The sequence below is a fragment of the Solanum dulcamara genome, chromosome 11 (genome assembly GCF_947179165.1).
Source record: "Solanum dulcamara chromosome 11, daSolDulc1.2, whole genome shotgun sequence".
Taxonomy (NCBI): domain Eukaryota; kingdom Viridiplantae; phylum Streptophyta; class Magnoliopsida; order Solanales; family Solanaceae; genus Solanum; species Solanum dulcamara.
Genome location: NC_077247.1, coordinates 50,366,373 through 50,383,566, shown reverse-complemented (window position 1 = coordinate 50,383,566; position 17,194 = coordinate 50,366,373). Strand labels below are relative to the sequence as shown.

The 17,194-nt window shown below is 34.1% G+C and overlaps 2 protein-coding genes across 2 annotated transcripts; one reads left to right on the top strand and one right to left on the bottom strand.

Annotated features, from left to right (window-relative positions):
* Window positions 1-12,151: 12,151 nt before the first annotated feature.
* Window positions 12,152-13,612, top strand: LOC129874176 (probable F-box protein At4g22030). Its single transcript, XM_055949422.1, has one exon. The coding sequence runs from the start codon at window positions 12,287-12,289 to the stop codon at window positions 13,571-13,573; it is 1,287 nt and encodes a 428-aa protein (XP_055805397.1). The 5' UTR covers window positions 12,152-12,286; the 3' UTR covers window positions 13,574-13,612.
* Window positions 13,613-14,239: 627 nt separating this feature from the next.
* On the bottom strand, window positions 14,240-16,344 carry LOC129872690 (transcription activator GLK1-like). The gene is made up of 6 exons (XM_055947617.1): window positions 16,137-16,344; window positions 15,823-15,899; window positions 15,671-15,707; window positions 14,859-15,033; window positions 14,483-14,579; window positions 14,240-14,404 (listed from the first exon to the last, which is right to left on the bottom strand). Exons 1-6 carry the CDS (start codon window positions 16,342-16,344, stop codon window positions 14,240-14,242), a joined length of 759 nt encoding a protein of 252 aa, XP_055803592.1.
* Between the last annotated feature and the right edge of the window lie 850 nt (window positions 16,345-17,194).

The window sequence follows — 17,194 nt, the reverse complement described above, 5'->3', positions numbered from 1 at the left end:
GTACATGAGTAGGGTCTAGCTAATTCATTCTTTTGATTCAATTGTTAATCCGTCGTTATCTTATTTAATTTTACTTACTCCATGTGGAATAAATAATCTCTTTAGGTCGAACTGCTTTTCTGAATTAGTGATGTATGCAACAAAAACAATTTAAAGAAATAAATAAAGAACCAATTACTATAAGACATAATACTAAAAGAGCACAAGCATATAATATTTGGTTAGCTTTTTCCCTTTTCTTCTTATATATATAAATACGTATTGACACAAATTAATTAGAAAATTTATGATTTTATGCCTGATAGAATATAGAATAGAAATAAGTGTATGAAATGATAAAAAATAACTCTCTTAATAATGAACAAAACTTTTTTTTTACTAAAATGTAAACAAATATTTGAAATTTTGAATTATACCTTCTATATAGTATTCCATCCGTTCCATTTTAGTTGTCATGGTTTTCTTTTGAGAGCCAAATTATATGAACTTTGACTAACATTTTAAGATATATATTTTTTATCATATCAATATGAAAAAATTGTAACTTATAGTACTTTTCGTATAGTTTTTGAATATCAAATTTTTTACTTTATAATATTGAGTTAAAGTAATAAAATTTAACTTTAAAAATTAGTCAAATTGACTTTCGAAAAGTATAACATGACAGCAAAAATGGAACAGATGGAGTAATTTGTAATATAATCAAACTATACATCCACAAAAAATAATCCTACGATACAATTTTTGAATTGTTAATTTCTACATAACAATTCTTACATCACGAGAATTTGTTTATTCCCTTAAAAGCGTCACATATAATCTAAAATATACAGCAACAACATGCTTTCGTTTTCGGCCGCTAATGTAGAAAGTAACAGATTACTAATTAATTATCTTATGAAGTAATGATCTGAGGGGCTATTTGAGGAAAAACACACACAAACAATTACTTTCTCTGTCACTTTCGGAGTATGAGGATCAAAACAATTAATTTTAATTATTAATTCAGGTATAAAAAAATTTAAAATTGTTTGGCTCCTCAAATAATAACACATTTACATAAAAATATGACGTATGGAGCATAGTTTTTATTTGTAATCATAAGTTTATATGCATACATTCTTTTTTTCTTTTCTTTTTTTTTCTTTTTTGGGTCTCATGTATTACTCAATTGCATTCGCGTATACCGTTAAGAAGATGTCCCGTTCCGTTTCACTTAAATTAGAAAAAGCATCTTTGTATGTTTGAAATTGCAATGTTATCGATTCAGATTTGAAGTTATTTTACTTTGTGTTCATTTACTTAATTTATGTATTCTTATATAACATGCACTATCATCTTTTTTATAAATAATTTGGCGATGCTTAAATATTTAATTAATAATAATTTTTAAAAAATCCCACTCAGCCCATGGTGCCTGTTGGCAGAAGAGATTTAACAAAGGCAAGCAATATATTTCAAAAGAAAATAGAGAGAAACTTAACGTTTTTATTGCGTTGAAAACCAGCGAGAATACAACCATTTAAATAGACTTGCAGACCAATAAACTTGGAGAAAAAAATAGAGTACTAGTTTATCACTAACCCATGACTCTAACAAATTTATTTCAACTAAATTAAGATTCTTAAAACTAGCTAACTGGAAACGTAAAAAGCTCTCAAAAATACGGACACAACTTTTGAATCAGTCAACTAACACTCCCTCTTGATTCAAAGTCATACACTCCCAACAAATTCATGCTTAGCCTGAGGAAGAAACTTCGTAAATATATCCGCTTCTTGCTTATTTGTCTCACAAAATATCAACACAATTCTTCCATCAGCTACCAACTTCCGAATGAAGTGATATTGCAAATTGATATGCTTAGTTCTCGCATGGAAAGAGGGATTTTTAGTCATATCAATTGCTAATTTGTTATCACAAAAAATCTCAGTAGCCTCCTTTTGCTCGTAACTAAAATCTGCAAGTAGTTTTCGGAGCCATAAAGCTTGTCGTGCTGCTAAACTTGTTGTTGTATACTTTGCCTCAAATGTAGACAGAGCTACTGTCTCCTGCTTCTTTGAATTTCATGTCACCGCTGAGCCAATGCTGAAACAACTGCCAGAAGTGCTTTTTCGATCATCCAAGCAGCCTGCATAATCACTATCTATAAAGCCAATTACCAGTCTAAAATTTGGCATTTTAGAATACCAAATGCACCATAGTAGTTGTAGTTCTGATCAATGCTTATTGCCATTTAATTTCTGCATTATATTATTATTTATAGGTGCGGGGCCATTGTACTTTGATTATATTATTTATTTATAGTAGTAAATGCCTCTTTCTTTTCGTACTATTCTATCATGACTTTTTCACTTTTGTTATTTCTTATTTTCATCTTGTTTTCGATATGCTTGTCCCTATTTGACTTTTTATCTTGTTTTCCTCTCTTGAGCCGAGGGTCTTCCGAAAACAGTCGCTCTACCTTTCAAGGTAGGAGTTAGGTCTGCGTACACTCTACCCTCTCCAGACCCCACATGGTAGGACTATACTGGGTTTGTTGTTGTTGTTGTTGTAGAATACCAAATACCAAAGCTTGTCATTCCAGCAACATAGCGTAGAATTCTTTTTGCAGCACCAAAGTGTTGCTTTGTTGGACTTTGCAAAAAACTGGATACAACATTAACAGAAAAGGCAATATCAGGTCTAGTGTACGTTAGATAATTTAAGCCACCAAGACTTCTAAACAATCTTGGATTTTCTTTCTCAGTTCCATCTTCACACTGCAACTTCTTATTAATATTCATAGGTGTAGCTGCTGCTTCACAATTCATCTTATGAAATTTTTTCAAAAGATCCTCTGCATACTTTTTTTGAGAAATAAAAATCTCATCTTTGTCTTGGATCACCTCAAGCCCCAAAAAGTATTTTAGTAAACCCAAATCAATCATCTCAAAGTTTTTCATCATACTGGACTTGAAATCATCAACTACAGACTTTGAGGAACCAAAATAAATCATGGCATCAACATAGAGACAAATAACCAAAAATTTTCCAGTACCTTGCTTCTTCAAGTACAATGTTGGCTCATTTTCAATTCTTGTGAATCCACTATCTTGAAAGAATGAATCAATTTTATTGTTCCATACACGCGGAGCTTGCTTAAGCCCGTAAAGAGCTTTTCTTAACTTGTAGACTTTGTTCTCATTGTCATTAATAACAAAGCCCTGAGGTTGTGAAACATAAACCTTTTCTTTCAGATCACCATTCAAAATGGCGGACTTAACATCAAATTGATATATGAGCTTACATAATTGCACAGCCATAGCTAAAACAACTCTCACTATTTCAAATCGAGCAACAGGAGAAAAAGTTTCTTCAAAGTCTATACCTTATTTTTGTGAATATCCGTTTGCCACGAGTTGAGCTTTGTTCTTTTGAATGCTCCCATCTACATTGTACTTTGTTTGAAACACCCACTTGAGCCCAATCATGTTTCTTCCCTTAGGTGAATCAAATAGCTCCCACATAGAATTCCTTTCAATTGCTTATATCTCTTCTACCATTGCGTTCTTCCATTGAAATTGCTCTGCTGCTTCTTCATAACAAACAGGATCTGAAACAAACAAAGAAAATCGATAAAAAGTATGTACATTGTTAGAGTATTTGAGATTTGATTTCTTTACCCTTGTTGATCTTCTTGGTATAATTGGCTCAACTGAAGACTCGTCAACCGGTGCAACTATTATAGGTGCAATTGAAGAGTTAATTAGTGAACTTACTAGAGAAGAATTGATTGAGTTTCCTGGAGTAGGATATGTTGTAGGTTTTTCATCACTAGATAATAGTTGGATGCTTGATCATATATTCCCAGAACTGAAATTCCATCTTGCATCCTCATTAAACACAACATTTCTACTTATAATCACTTTTCCACTTATGGGATTATATATACGATATACTTTGGATTGAAGACTATAGTCAACGAAAATGCATTTTTCAGATTTTTTATCTAGCTTAGAATGAAAATTAATTAAAGTATATGCTATACAACCGAAGATTCTCAAGTGGCTTACCCGAGGCTTCTTACCATTCCAAGCTACAAGAGGTGTTGCATTCCAAACCGCCTTTTTTGAAGAGATATTCAAAAGATAAATAGCAGTTGCAACAGCTTCTCCCCAAAAGTAATCTGATAAAGCATTTTCTTTCAATGAGCTTCTAGCCATTTCTACCACTGTCCTGTTTTTTCGTTCAGCCACACCATTCTGCTTTGGTGTGTATGGCATTGTAAGTTTCCTACGAATTTCATTCTCATCACAAAACATATTAAACTCATTAGATAAGAATTCACCGCTACTATCGGTACGGAGTGATTTTTTTTCTGCCACTTTGATTCTCTACAAGTGCTTTAAATTTCTTGAAATTCTCAAAGGTTTTTTATTTGAATTTCAAGAAATAAATCCAACTAAAGCAGCTGTAATCATCAATAAACATCCAAAAATACCAACTACCACTAAGGGATTCTATTTTCATTGGGCCCACACAAATCAGCGTACACAAGTTCAAGACTAGTTGTGGCCCTCCATGATTTTCCTACTCGAAATAATTTCCTAGCTTGCTTCCCATAAATACACCCTTCACACAAGTCAAAATTTTTGATTTTTGGAAAGCCAATAACCATATCATTTTGAACAAAAGTATCAACCCATTAACATTCAAATATCCATAATGTAAGTGTCACAGATTAGTCTCATTCTTTCCTTTGATAACTAAGGCAATGTTTTCAACATTTGAAATATCAAGGGGAGACGTTTTGTGTTTAGTCATAGGTACATGAGCTATGGTGCGTTCAGATTTCTTATCCTTAATATCATATACTTGATCGTCAAAAATAACTGAGTATCCACTAGTCATCAATTGACCGACACTTAACAGGTTATGAGCTAAGGTGGGAACATATTTCACATTATATAAAAGATTCACATAACCTTGGACAATTTCTATCTCAACTGTACCTTTTTCTTCAACGTGCACTTGTTTGTCATCTCCCAAGTGCACCTCGCTTTTTTGTGAATCATCTAGATCTCTAAATAGAGACTTTGAACTTGACATGTGATTGGAGCATCCGCTATCAATGAACCACACAGCACTTGCACTTTCTGTTACAGGAGAATGAGCCATAAACAACTTACTTTCTTCTCCCACTTTTGTGTGAAATTGACTTTTTTTTGCTCATCTTTCTGCTTCGTCCAACGATCAACCTCTTTATGGCCCAATTTCTTGCAGTATCAGCATTGGATTGTACTCTTGTATTAGTGTGAGTCATCAACCTAGTTTCTATCTCTGCCACCACTATGGCCTCGACCATAAAAATTACCTCTGTCATGTCCTCGCCTGCTGAGTTTTCTATTTTTTCCTTATAAGAAAACTTCCCGTTTACCTGTAAAGCCTTCTATTGAACTTTCTCACGTGACTTATTTAGCCTATCTTCATGAGCTAGCAAAAAAATCATTAATTTATCAAAAGAATAGGTAGATAGGTCCTTAGATTCCTCAATTACAGTAACAACATGTTTAAATTTAGTGGTTAAAATTCTCAATACTTTATACACAACAATTTAATTGTCAATTTTTTCATCATAGGACCTCATCCTATTAACATTAACAGATGTTCTAGATAAATATTCTTATACAGATTTCTTTTTATTCATGAACAATGTTTTCAAAATCACGTTGGAGAGTTTGTAATTTAACAACAATTGCCTTATCATCACCAAAGTACTCTTGATTAAGGATCTCTCATGCCTATTTGAAAGTCTTGCCTGCTGATATGCGAGGAAAAATGTCATCATGAAGTGCTTGCTGGATCATGAAGAGAACTTTTGAGTCTTTTTTCTGATGTTCCCTCAGTTGGTTGTCATTCCCTTCCGGAGTTTCAGTCTCGACTACATCCTAGAGCTCTTGAGACTTGAAAAGAGACTTTATTTTTAGACTCCAAAATTGATAATTTTTTCCTCTGAAAATTGGAATCAGAGGTTGCGACGAAGATGCTGTACCATTCCCTCCCATGGAAATTTTCTGGGTTCTCTCAAATAAGACCTCACAATATCTCTCTAACTTTACCAATCCCTACATGGGGAAAGGATAGATCTCAACTTGGAGTTAAGCTCGAATACCACAATTGTTGACAGAAAAGATTTAACAAAGTCAATTAATATATTTGAAAAGAAAATAGAGAGAAACTTAACGTTTTTATTGCATTGAAAATCAGAAAGAATACAACCATTTAAATAGACTTGCAGAGCAACATACTTGGAGAAAAAATAAGGCATTAGCTTATCACTAACCCATGACTCTAACAATCTTATTTCAACTAAATTAAGACTCTTAAACTAACAAATTGGAAACGTAAAAAGCTCCTAAAAATACTAACACAACTTTTGAAACAGTCAACTAACGGTGCCATCTTATCCCATCCCATTCCTAGCTTAGTGGATAGGACGATCCAAGGGGTTCATATTGCCATCCCAATACCCCCTATCCCGTTAAGAAATCATCATGTACCGTCCCCATAAAATCGTCCCTTTCCGCTCCACTAGACAACCTTAGTTTACGGCAAGTATTACCATGCATGAAATATATATACATATAATTTGGGATGAACATGAAATATATATTATTGCAATGTGCATATAACAGCAATGCACATTCTGAGTTTAAATTATTTTCTCATTTTTTGTTAGTTAGTCATCAATGTATCAGATAGTTAGTTAGCTGTACATTTCAAAGTGTGTGAGTTGTGTGTGTGCATTCAGTTAGTTAGCTTAAATAGTTAGTTACACAACTATCAATAATGAGCTGTCAATTAGAATTAGTTAGAAGGAGTTCAAGTGTATGTGTATATATAGATCAACAAGCTGTACATTCCGGATTGAGATCAATAAATATTTTTCTTCTCCTTTCTGAGTTTTCCTTTCTCCCTTTTCTCTGAGTTTCAGTTTCTTTCTCTGAGTTCATTAATGGATAATTGAGATCATTCACTTAGTTTTCACATGGTATCAGAGCAAGCTTAGCTGGTAATAGAGAAGAAAACTTGAGTTGAAGAAGACAGCAATGACTACTTTCAAAATAGATCAGAACGAACCTCTTTACATAGGACCATCGGATGCATCAGGAGCTATGTTGATTCCTATCAAACTGAAAGAATCTGAGAATTATGAAATATGGAGTAAATCTATGAGAATTGCACTTTTGGAGAAAAGGAAGTATGACTTTGTGACTGGAGCATATAGCAAAAGCTAGTATAATGATGAATTACATGAACAATGGGAGACTTGTAATGCCATTATTCTATCATGGCTAATGAGTACAGTTAGTGAAGAATTTTTAAGTAGAATTATATATGCCACAAGTGCTTACATAGTTTGGGAAGATTTAAAGGAGCGCTTTGATAAAGTGAATCGAATGAGAATCTATCAACTGCACAAGGAGATCAACACACTTTTACAAAGTATTGATTTTGTTTTGACTTATTTTACTAAATTGAAGAATTTGTGGGGAGAATTTGATGATTTAGTACCTTCACCAAGTTGTGTGTGTCCTAAATCTAAAGAGTATTCAGATCATCTGTATCAGTTGAGGTTAATTCAATTTCTGAGTGGGCTAAATAAATCATATGAACAAGCACGTATGCAGATCTTATTAAAAGGCATCACTCCTACTATAAACCAAGCATATGCTATGATAATAGAAAATGAAATCCAATATTCAGCTTGTGTAGTTACTGTGAGTGAAAAATCTGATCTTATTGCCATGTAAGTTCACAGAAGTCAAGGTTATAGTTTTGGAAATCAAAATTATAGAGACAGAAAATGTGAGTATTGTAATTTTACTGATCACACTAAGGAGAATTATTACAAACTAATTGGATACCCTGTTGATTGAAAACATAGAAAGAAGTCTAGTTATAATAATAATAATTTTAAGAATCAATCTGGAGGGCACAACAATCAAAGTACTGGTAATCATGGAGGTAATAATTCTCACAATGGACAACACTTAACTAACAACACTGTTAGAGATCAATTGGATCAGACTCAGATAGTCTCAATAAGTCATGAAGTGAACAATGCCTTTGTTGCCAAAGTATATGAATTCACTGATGGAGAATATAAGCAGATAATGGACTTTCTGAATAAAGATACTAAGGAGATGAAATAGGTCAATATGACAGATATGACTACTTGTTTATCATCGAATATTTTCAAAGAATTGGATAGTAGACTCTAGTGCATCTCATCATATAACAACAGATAGAAATGTGTTGACAAATAGTAGGTGTATCGATAAGTCCCAAAGAGATCAGGTGAATTTACCAATAGGAGATGAAGTCGAGATATCTCATATTAGAGATGCATGTTTGTTTGACAATGAAACTGTGAAAGAAGTGTTGTTTGTTCCAGACTTCAAACTCAATCGATTGTTAGTCTCCAAAATGACAAGACAGTTATCTTATTTTGTTTCATTTTATCCTGACTTCTGTGTATTTCAGGACCTTTTCAATGGTAGGGTGAAGGGTATTGATAAAGAAGAAGGAAGTTTATACATCTTTACAAATGAATGTAGAATAAGAAAAGGAGGTGAAGTTCAGAACCATCAGAAAATAGCTATTGGAGTTTCCCTGCAAGACTGATCTATGGCATAGAAGGCTAGGCCATCCTTCATCTCATGCCTTGAAATATTTACATTTGTTTCATAATAGCAAAAATGTAGAGTCCGTAAATAGTTGTTCAATCTGTCCATTAGCTAAACAAGCTAGACCATCATTTCCTACTAGTGAATCTAGAGCATCTATGTCCTTTGATATTGTACATATGGACCTTTGGGGACCATATAAAACTTATACCTTTGATAATAAATACTACTTCTTGACAGTTGTATATGATTATAGTAGATATACTTGGGTGCATTTACTACAGCTTAAATCTGAAACTATTGTAGCACTTAAAACCTTCTTTCTGATGATTAAGACATAATTTGGTCTCATCATAAAAACTGTGAGATCGGATAATAGGAAAGAGTTTTTTAATTCTCAGTGCAAAGAGTTATTTTTATAATTAGGCATAATACATCAGAGTCGTTGTCCTCATACACCACAGCAGAATAGTATAGTAGAGAGGAAACATAGACAGATCCTAAATATAGCTAGAGCCATCAGATTTCAAGCTTCCATACCTATCAGATATTGGGTTATTTGTATCAATGCTGCAGTTTACTTGATGAATAGATTACCTTTCTCAGCAATTCATGGAAAGAGTCCCTATAAAATGTTATTCTCCAAGTTCCCAAATCTAAGTCACTTAAGAGTAATTAGATGCCTTTGTTATGCTTCAGTGCTCCCTAAAGGAGACAAGTTTTCTGAAAGAGCCAAACCAGCTATTTTGATGGTTTATTCCACCACATAGAAAGTCTATCTATTGATGGATATGCAGACTAAACTTTTTTTCATTAATAGAGATGTTAGCTTCCAAGAACATATTTTTTTCATTTGCATCTTCACATATAGATCAAGAGCAACAAGTTGTCTTGAATACTGGTTGTTATGATGAACTTGAGCCTCTACATATATCACTTCCTGTAATTTCACCTCTGGATAGTGCAGTTGGTGAGACTCTACTAGAATCATTATCAGAGATGACTCATCATGTTGCTGTGCATCCTAGTAGTGAGGAGGTTAAAGTAGTTCATTCTAGTGCTGACAGACCACCACCTGAGGCCTCATCTAGAAAAACTTCCAGACTTACTAGACCACCTATATAGATGAAAGATTACACAGCTCCTAAAAAAGGTCAAGGTGGCTAACTTATCTTTCATACAATCACATTACTTCACATTACCACGGTTATTTGGCAAAGTTTTCTGATTGGTTGAACCACAGACCTTCAAACAAGATGCTAAAGATGATAGATGGATCCAAGCTATGAAGTTGAAAATTAAGGCACTTGAAGATAACAAGAACTGGATGGTGGTTGATTTGCCGCAAGAGAAACATACCATTGGTTTAAAATGGGTCTTTAAGATCAAATACCAAGCAAATGGTGAAGTAGAAAGATTCAAAGCACGACTGGTTGCCAAAGGTTATAGTCAACAAAAAGGGTTAGACTATTATGATACTTTTTCACCTGTTACAAAGTCAGATATGTCATTTCCTTAGCTGCATCAAGAGGATGGGGTTTATACCAAATGGATGTGTACAATGCTTTCCTCCAAGGTGATTTAGATGAAGAGGTCAACATGAAAATGCCAAAAGGATTCAGTAATCAAGGCTCCAATAAAGTATGTAAGTTGCTTAAGTCCTTGTATGGCCTTAAGCAAGCCTCTAGACAATGGAATATTAAGCTTACCACTACACTATTGGCAGCAGGCTTCACTCAAAGTTCCCATGATTACTCATTGTTCACTTTGAAGAATCCAGAGGGGATGGTCCTCATTTTGATCTATATTGATCATTTACTCATTATTAGGGATAATGAGATACTGATTAAAATGGCAAAAGAGGTGTTACACCAACAGTTTAAACTCAAAGTCTTGGGAGAACTTAGATATTTTCTGGGAATTGAAGTTTTGAGATCCAAAGCTGGGATTATCCTGAACCAAAGAAAGTATATACTGGAGCTTATTTCTGATATAGGCCTTAGTGGAGCAAAATCTGTAGCCACTCCATTGGAGACAAATCAGAGACTGACCTCAATAGAAGTTGATCAAGCTAATGATGTTCATGGAGATGACATCTTACCAGACATCTCAACTTATCAAAGAATAGTAGGCAAGCTGAAGTATGCTACTATCACCAGACCTGACATTAGTTATGCAGTTCAGACACTTAGTCAATTTAACACTCCAAGAAGTCTCATTGGGAGGAAGCAACTAGAGTAGTGAGATACTTGAAAGGGACAGTTGGCCAAGATATTTAGTTAAAAGCTCAGTCTATTACTATATTGATGTGTTGGTGTGACTCAGATTGGGCTGCATGTCCCAACATCCGAAGATCTGTTACAGGGTATGTAGTAAAGTTTGGAGAGTCTTTAGTTTCATGAAAGTCAAAGAAGCAACATACTGTATCTAGACGTTCAGCTAAGGCTGAGTATAGAAGCATGGCTTCAGTTATAGCAGATGTAACTTGGTTACTTGGGTTGTTTAGTGAGCTCAATGTGACTGTACAGATGCCCATCATAGTGTTGAGTGATAGTAAGTCTGCAATTCAATTGGCAACTAATCTTGTGTTCCATGAAAGGACAAAACACATAGAAATTGATTGTCATTTTATAAGGGACAAGATCAAAGATGGTTTGATTCAGACTGTTTATGTTCCTACACAACAACAAGTGGCTGATTTGTTGACTAAGGGCCTAAGTCATGCTCAGCATTCTCATTTACTAAACAAGCTTGGTGTTCTCAATATTTTGCACCCTTCAACTTGAGGGGGAGTATTGCAATGTGCATATAACCGCAATGCACAACTTGAGTTTAAACCATTTTCTCAGTTTCTGTTAGTTAGTTATCAATGTGTCAGATAGTAAGTTAGCTGTACTTTTCAAAGTGTGTGAGTTGTGCGTGTGCATTCAGTTAGTTAGCTTAAATAGTTAGTTACTCAACTATCAATAATGAGCTGTCAATTAGAATTAGTTAGAAGGAGTTCAAGTGTATGTGTATATATAGATCAAAAAGCTGTACATTCTGTGATTGAGATCAATAAACATTTCTCTTCTCCTGTCTGAGTTTTCCTTTCTCCCTTCTCTCTGAGTTTCAGTTTCCTTTCTCTGAGTTCATTAATGGATGATTGAGATCATTCACTTAGTTTTCACATATATACATATAATTTGGGCTGAAAGTATAGTTGGTCAGGTTGGTGGTTTGTAAATTGAGACACCATAAAAGTTTTCGTATGTTGAAAGTCAATATAAGGGAATGTGCAAGCAGTCAAAACAAGAAACCATAACAAATAAACAAAAGGGTGCTGGTGAGATCCAAAATTTACGGAAGCCAAATAAGAAAGAGTCTTTTCCATGTACCAATTCAATTCAAACTTTGAACAACTCATTAGTCAATTAGCTACTAGTATTATTTTCAGTCAAGTCATATCTTTCAATGTCAACTCTCCCTATACATTTATGTCCCATAATCTCTCTACTTTTTCATAATCACAACTAAATCCATCTATTTTCCTCTCTTCTTTATCATAATCTCTCTACTACACAAAAATCCTAAATCAGTACGCATCCCATCCAATTGGAGAAAAAAAAAAAAAGATGACAATCCTCCAATCTTCAAGTTTCTTGAATTCTGTTCCCTCAACATCATACAATTACAATTGTAGAAGAGGCTTGATAAGAGCGAAAATTAATATTCCAAGAATTAAAACAAGGAAAATCTCTATTCCAATTCTTCAATCAGTGCATGAACAAGAATTGATTAGCTATTCAACCATAGTTAACAATGACGACCTAGTCGAGATACAACTTAGCCCAGCTACAAGAAGAAGCAATATGGTTAATGGTCCTGATCCCCTGGTTATAGAAAAGCTTTATGCAATCAAAGAGGCAGTTGCAGATAGAGTGGAGATGCATAAAAATATCGGAGAGCAAAGAAGGCAGTGGAACAGTATGCTTTTAACATCCATTAATGGGATAACTCTAGCAGCTGCTACAATGGTTGGAATTGCAGCTAGCAGTAGTGGTGATTCTGTTTTGGGACTAAAGATGTCTTCCACTTTGATGTATTTGGCTGCTACTGGCATGTTGACGATCATCAATACGATTCAACCATCCCAGCTTGCTGAAGAACAAAGAAACGCAACAAGGCTTTTCCAAGATCTACATAACCAAATAGAAACTACTTTATCAATCGGTCATCCTTCAGCTATTGATGTCAAAGAAGCTATCGACAGAGTATTGGCTCTTGACAAGGCCTATCCACTTCCTCTTCTTGGCGTAATGCTAGAGAAATTGCCATCTTCCGTTGAACCAGCTGTTTGGTGGCCTCAACAACGTCGAAGGCAGACAAAAAGGGTCAGCGACAGTACTGAAAACAATTGGAATGGATGGAATGGCAAACAGGAGGAGGAAATGAGAGAAATAATGGGAGTATTAGGCAGAAAAGACCAAGAAGAGTATATTAGGCTAGGGGAAACGGCCTTGAAATTGAACAAGTTTTTAGCCATGTCCGGTCCTTTGCTAACAGGCGTAGCAGCGATTGGCTCTGCATTTGCAGGTCATTCTCCTCATGGATCATGGGCAGCCATGCTAGGAATTGTTGGTGGCGCATTAGCAAGTGTAGTTAACACAATTGAGCATGGTGGACAAGTTGGAATGGTATTCGAAATGTATAGGAGCAACGCCGGTTTCTTCCAGTACATGAAAGGATCTATCGAATCAAACTTGACAGAAACAGAAATGGACAGAAGAGAAAATGGTGAAGTGTTTGAAATGAAGATGGCTTTGAAATTAGGAAGGAGCTTATCAGATCTGAGAAATCTTGCTGCTGCTGCTTCATTGAAGGAAGGAAATTTAGATGAGTTTGCAAGCAAGCTTTTCTGATGTTGCACAATCATTTTGCACATATTTTTGTATTAGTAGTGGAACATATTCTTTAATTTTTTTGAATATATATTCTTTAACAATAGACCCTGTGGAACCCTACGCATAGCGGCAAGGGCGGACCCAAGGCATATCTCCGTTAAAAAATTACACTGTATATATAAGATGAAATTTTTAATTTATGTGTATATATTTAACATTGAACCCCCTAAGCATAAGTCAAAGGACTAGCTCAGTAGCAAATGGGGTTCAATATTTTGCTTTAGCTTGTCTCAGCTCGCGAGTTCGAATCCGAATAAGCACATTTTTTTTCAATTAGCGTGTCTAATTTTTTTTAAACCCCCTTCATAAAATTCCTGAATCCGCCACTGCATAGCGGCAATTTTAGTGTACCGACTACCTTTTTATTCTTTAACATTCTATTAGCATATTTTGTTAATGTATTGATTAGTTCTTGAAATTTCTAGAGAGCAATGAAGAGTAGATATTTCTCATCAAATCCTAGCTGTCACGATCCGAATTCATGAGACCGTGATCAAGCATCTACCGGACTAAGCAAATATTCAGACTGATTAATAATTAGTACAAAACCAATAGTTCTAGCTAGTAATTAGCTTGATTCTATGACAAAAGTCAAGGATTTGAGAGTGAAATTAGGGTGGTTAATTAACCTAGAGTAAGGTCAAGAGAGAGATTATTATTATTATTCACATGATCTAATCCGGCAGATGGTTGTAAGGACATAGTGCTGCCAGAGTCTTCGGCCTCTTCTTCAGTATCAATAATCCTATCTGACAAACTGCTACCATATTGATCTCCCATATTCCCATCCTGCCATAATTAAGCAAAATTAGTTAAGTAATTAACCTCACCAATCTATTGCTTCCAATTTATTGGATAATCAATTACTTGAACAGTAGTGCATCCATTGAAGAAACCCCTGAACATGTTGCAAGCTGAATTGGATCGTCCTTCCAATCCCATCATCTTCTCTGGCATATGTTTCCTGGGAGGGGTAAACATGTACGTACTTTCATATATCATAATTGTAATTTAATACTAGCTCTTATGTTATCCGCCTTATTTTTCAGGTAATTCCACTTGTTAATGAGTCTAGGGGATAAAATTACAACGATCGTGTAAAAACTATTCACATTCAATATATATATATATATATAATTTAAAACTCGGTAAGAAATTATAAATTTTTTATAGAAAAAAGGAATTTTGAATGAATTGATTGGGGTGATGAGAAAAAGAAAGTTATATGATAAATGAAACGAACCATGGAGGAGGGAAAAAAGTATGAGAGGAGACGAGTTGGTCCGAATAGTTAGTCGTTATTCTCAAATTAGGATGCCCATTATAGTAATGATGATGAAAGTTCCCATGGGGATGATTCACTTGACCTGGACCATCCATTCTATTCCTCTTACTCCCATTCGCAGCCTCTGCTACTTCTGTAACCCAAAAAAAATGAATTTGTGGTAAACTTAAATTAACTTGTAACTGTTGAAGAATAATTCAAAATTGAAGTAGGAAGTCAAATTTATTTAGAATTTGAGTGTTTATTTATTGAATTCAGGATTTTATTCAGAGAAAGATATTTTGAAAATCGGATTGATTATATTTTTTTCGTTCCATTTGGAAAAGAAAGAACCAAAAAAATCGAAAGGTCTCTGTTTGATTAATCAATATGTGATATCTTGAATCCTCATTAGTCTATTATTAATGGAATACAAATCATCTTTGAATTGATCATTTGAGTTACGAAAAATTGATAACCATAGATTATATATAGACCCAAACTAAAATGGATGAAATTGAGGTAAATTCTCAATTTTGGCCTTGCCAGCCATAGACTAGTACCAGTCCTTTTCACTTTTATTAACCAAAAGGTGGTGGTGTAAGGAATATATATGGAGTACTCAGGAAAAACACAAAGGGTCAAATGAAACATAAAACGATTCCTCAAATGGAACTTCACAATTTTTTCTTGATTGCATCACTATTCATTCATTTACTTAGTGTTTTCTCAAAATATATAAACTATATTTGACTCATCATCTTTTCTTTAGATAATAAAATCAAGTTTACCTTGCATCAACTGTTCATGCTTCATACTTCTGTACATCTGTTCATATCATCAAAATACATATTCTTTAAGCTACAGAAACGGTTGGGAAAAAAAAAGAAGAATAGAATTTAGAAACCCCATAGAATTAATTAAAGGATTATCTGTTAATTACCTGAAGGTGACTCTTAACGTGAGATATGGTGAGGCCCTTCACATCCATCAACTGTAGCACCATCTTTGGTGTTGCTCCTAATAATTATTAAGTAATTAGTACCTACCACAACAAATTCAATAATGAAATAATAGCCAATAATTAATTAAGTCATCATGATATATATATATATATGTACACTCCTCTTTTTTATGAGATGGAACCAATTAAAGGAATAGTGTAAATTTTAAATTAAGAATTAAGGAAAATGTCCTCTTATTCATGCCCTTGTTGTATATATAACTCGTGTAAGAAAAAGAGGTAGGTAGGCTTACGATCTTCTCCACCAAGACGCTCAACAGCATGCACAAAGCTGCGATGAAGATCATGAGTCCATCGGAGTCTCGGCATTTTTGATCTAACATATGGTCTTACCCCTGATTTGTTATTGCTAGTATTTTCTAATATTGGCTGCTTCATGGATAAATCATTACAAGGAGAATTTTCCGACAAGCTGTGATCTAGCCCTAGCCCCTTCATCATGTTAAAAGATGAGAGGTTGGGAAGATGCAAGTTATGGTTTATGCTGGGAGTACATGTAAAAAGAGAGCATTTATTAGGGAGAGTCTGTTGTCATGTTTTGTCTACTTCTGCACGCTTTTACAACAAAGGTATTTCTTTTTTAAAAAAATAAAAAATTCACCTTGAGAGTTTAATTTAAGTTTCTTAAATTTTGATTATAAAACTGGAAAAAAAAAACGCGGAACTACAGAAACTCTAGTGATATGTTCAACCTTGCACTCATAATAGGATGAAAATTGAGGAGGACTCTAATAAAAGAAAAATAATAATTCCCCCAGAAAAGATTCTTTGGTTGAAGTCGGTATTAAAACATTTTTGTGTGCCTTCATATGAGATGTCCACCTCAACCTCACCACATCCAGAGACACATTTTAAGTCTTATTCTTAAAAAAATACCCCTCAATTTACTTTGATTAATTAAATAGGATTAACTTAGTAAATTATAGATACTTTGTATATATGAATATTTTCAAAATGGACATTGAAAGAGTTAAGACAACAACAGTTAAATGAAATGGTGAAGTAACATATAGCTTAGCTTATTTGACCTTTCTTTGGCAGTTGCCAGAGCAGTTTAATTAGCTTGTTTTAACAGTTCAAACACGCTTGCATTTTTTTACTAACAGAAGTACAATAGTAACCTTCTTTAATATTGGGCAGTTGGCAGAGCTAATATAATTATATTTCCTATGTCCCAATTTTGTGTGATACTTTGTTTTAGTCTGTTCCAAACAAAAAAATGTCATTGATCTCACTTAACACACTATTGTGAAGAAAACTCAACTAAAAATAAGCAGAAGTAAATGACAAT